The sequence below is a fragment of the Alligator sinensis genome, unplaced genomic scaffold (genome assembly GCF_000455745.1).
Source record: "Alligator sinensis unplaced genomic scaffold, ASM45574v1 scaffold264_1, whole genome shotgun sequence".
Taxonomy (NCBI): Eukaryota; Metazoa; Chordata; order Crocodylia; family Alligatoridae; genus Alligator; species Alligator sinensis.
In genome coordinates, this window is record NW_005841831.1 from 1353410 (window position 1) to 1355157 (window position 1748).

The 1748-nt window shown below is 48.3% G+C and overlaps 1 protein-coding gene across 1 annotated transcript in view; it reads left to right on the plus strand.

Annotated features, from left to right (window-relative positions):
• Positions 1 to 1748, plus strand: part of ANTXRL (ANTXR like) — a 93734-nt gene that overhangs the window by 25461 nt on the left and 66525 nt on the right. The window contains exons 7-8 of the mRNA XM_025214827.1: positions 1459 to 1538; positions 1656 to 1724. Coding sequence (XP_025070612.1) covers positions 1459 to 1538; positions 1656 to 1724 — 149 coding nt within the window. The remainder of the gene's footprint in view (positions 1 to 1458; positions 1539 to 1655; positions 1725 to 1748) is intronic.

Here is a 1748-nt window from a genome sequence, read left to right on the forward strand (position 1 = left end):
GACTAGAATTAGGCACGGACGCGTAGCGGTTGATTAAAGATTATTTTACTTACACCGTAGATGGTCGTGGTGCAGGCAGGAAAAACTTGCTTGTGTTGCAGTTACAGACAGACACGTGGAGTTTGCTAGGCTCCACAACACGAACTCGAACAAGACCCGCAGAAAACTCGAGCCTCCTGAAATAACTCGGACGGAGCTCTGGATACACACACACACGAAGCTTGCTAGGCTCCGTGGAACAAGCACGCAGGGAAGGGGTTCGTCGAGGGATTGCGCTCGGCGACGAGGAGAGGCCAGAGGTTGATCAGACCCCTATAGCCTTCTTAAGGTACATGCTGGGTCCGTTAGGCTCCACAGCACTTAGAATTCTTCATGAGACGTGAAGTCCTCCTCCTCCACAAGATGGTTGTGGAGTCCTCCAACTTGGGCGGAAACCGCTCAAGCCTCTTATACGGCTAGCAAGCCAATCACTAGCCGCCGCGTGGGAATAATTTAGAACTGGCCAATAGTGGGACACAAATTTGCATGCGGGTGGTGGGAACTCCTTTGCACCGGGGTTTTCTCTTTGCAACTGAGAAATGCACCCTGCAAAGAAAGCTCCTCGTGGCGGGAAATAATTTAGCAGTGCCGAAGCACACACACACAAAATCACACCCTGGGGTTGTGACATCCTGCAGCTGTCACCCTGCTGCGCCTTAACACACACAGTGTCACCCATGTCATGAATTTTGCTTGTCCACAGCTTGAGGTGCAGTTTCCCCCAAACCCCTGCACCTACCTCCTTGACACTTGGCAGGCTTTGCGGCCTCAGCAGGGGCCACCACCCCTACAGTTTTCAGCCCACTGAGCCTTAACACACAGTGGGTCATGTATGTCATGAGTTTTGCCTGTCAGCAGCTTGATGTCCAGTTCCCCCCAAACCCCTGTACCTAGCCCCTTGAAATTTGGCAGGCTTTGTGGCCTCACCAGGGGCCACTACCCCTGCAGTTTTGACCCCACTGTAGTATAACACATACACATGGCATGAGTTTTGCTTTCAAGAATTTGGGGTGTAGTTTCCCCTGAACCCCTGCACCGATATTTCTGAACCTTGGCAGGCTTCATGCTCTCTGCAGATGCTACCACCCCTACAAGTTTTCTCCAAATCAGACAAAAAACAACAAAGTTATAAATATTTGATTGATTCCCCATTATACCCGATAGCCAGATCTCCAAGGCGTCTCCGAAGCTTCAGCCGGATCGAAGCAGGAACCCGGTCCGGAGCTCCGGATTAGATCTCTGGCATCCAAAGTGGTTGGATCCAAAGCTGGATTGAATAGCTGCCTATTCGCACAGGCCTACTACAAAACCAAGCGTGTTACTTAGACTTATGTATCCAAATGTATGTATCCATCACCATCATCCATTTCCTATCTCACCTGTGCACAATCCCAACCATTTTAACTGTTGTCAATGCAGGACTCCGGACTGCTAGTGTGATTATTGCTCTGACAGATGGCGAGTTGCAAGATGTTCAATTTTATTACGCAGAAAAAGAAGTAAGTAGTCATTGAGTTTGCCCAAAGTACCTAAATGGTTCTTGCAAAACTTGAAAGCATCCATGACTGGTTCCATACCTCACATGGCTTTGAATTTAATGGTGTTTTTTTATTTAGGCTGACAGAGCCAGAAGTCTTGGAGCTATTGTGTATTGTGTTGGAGTGAAAGATTTTAATGAAACTCAGGTAATTCTGAGACTTGTTTTTATT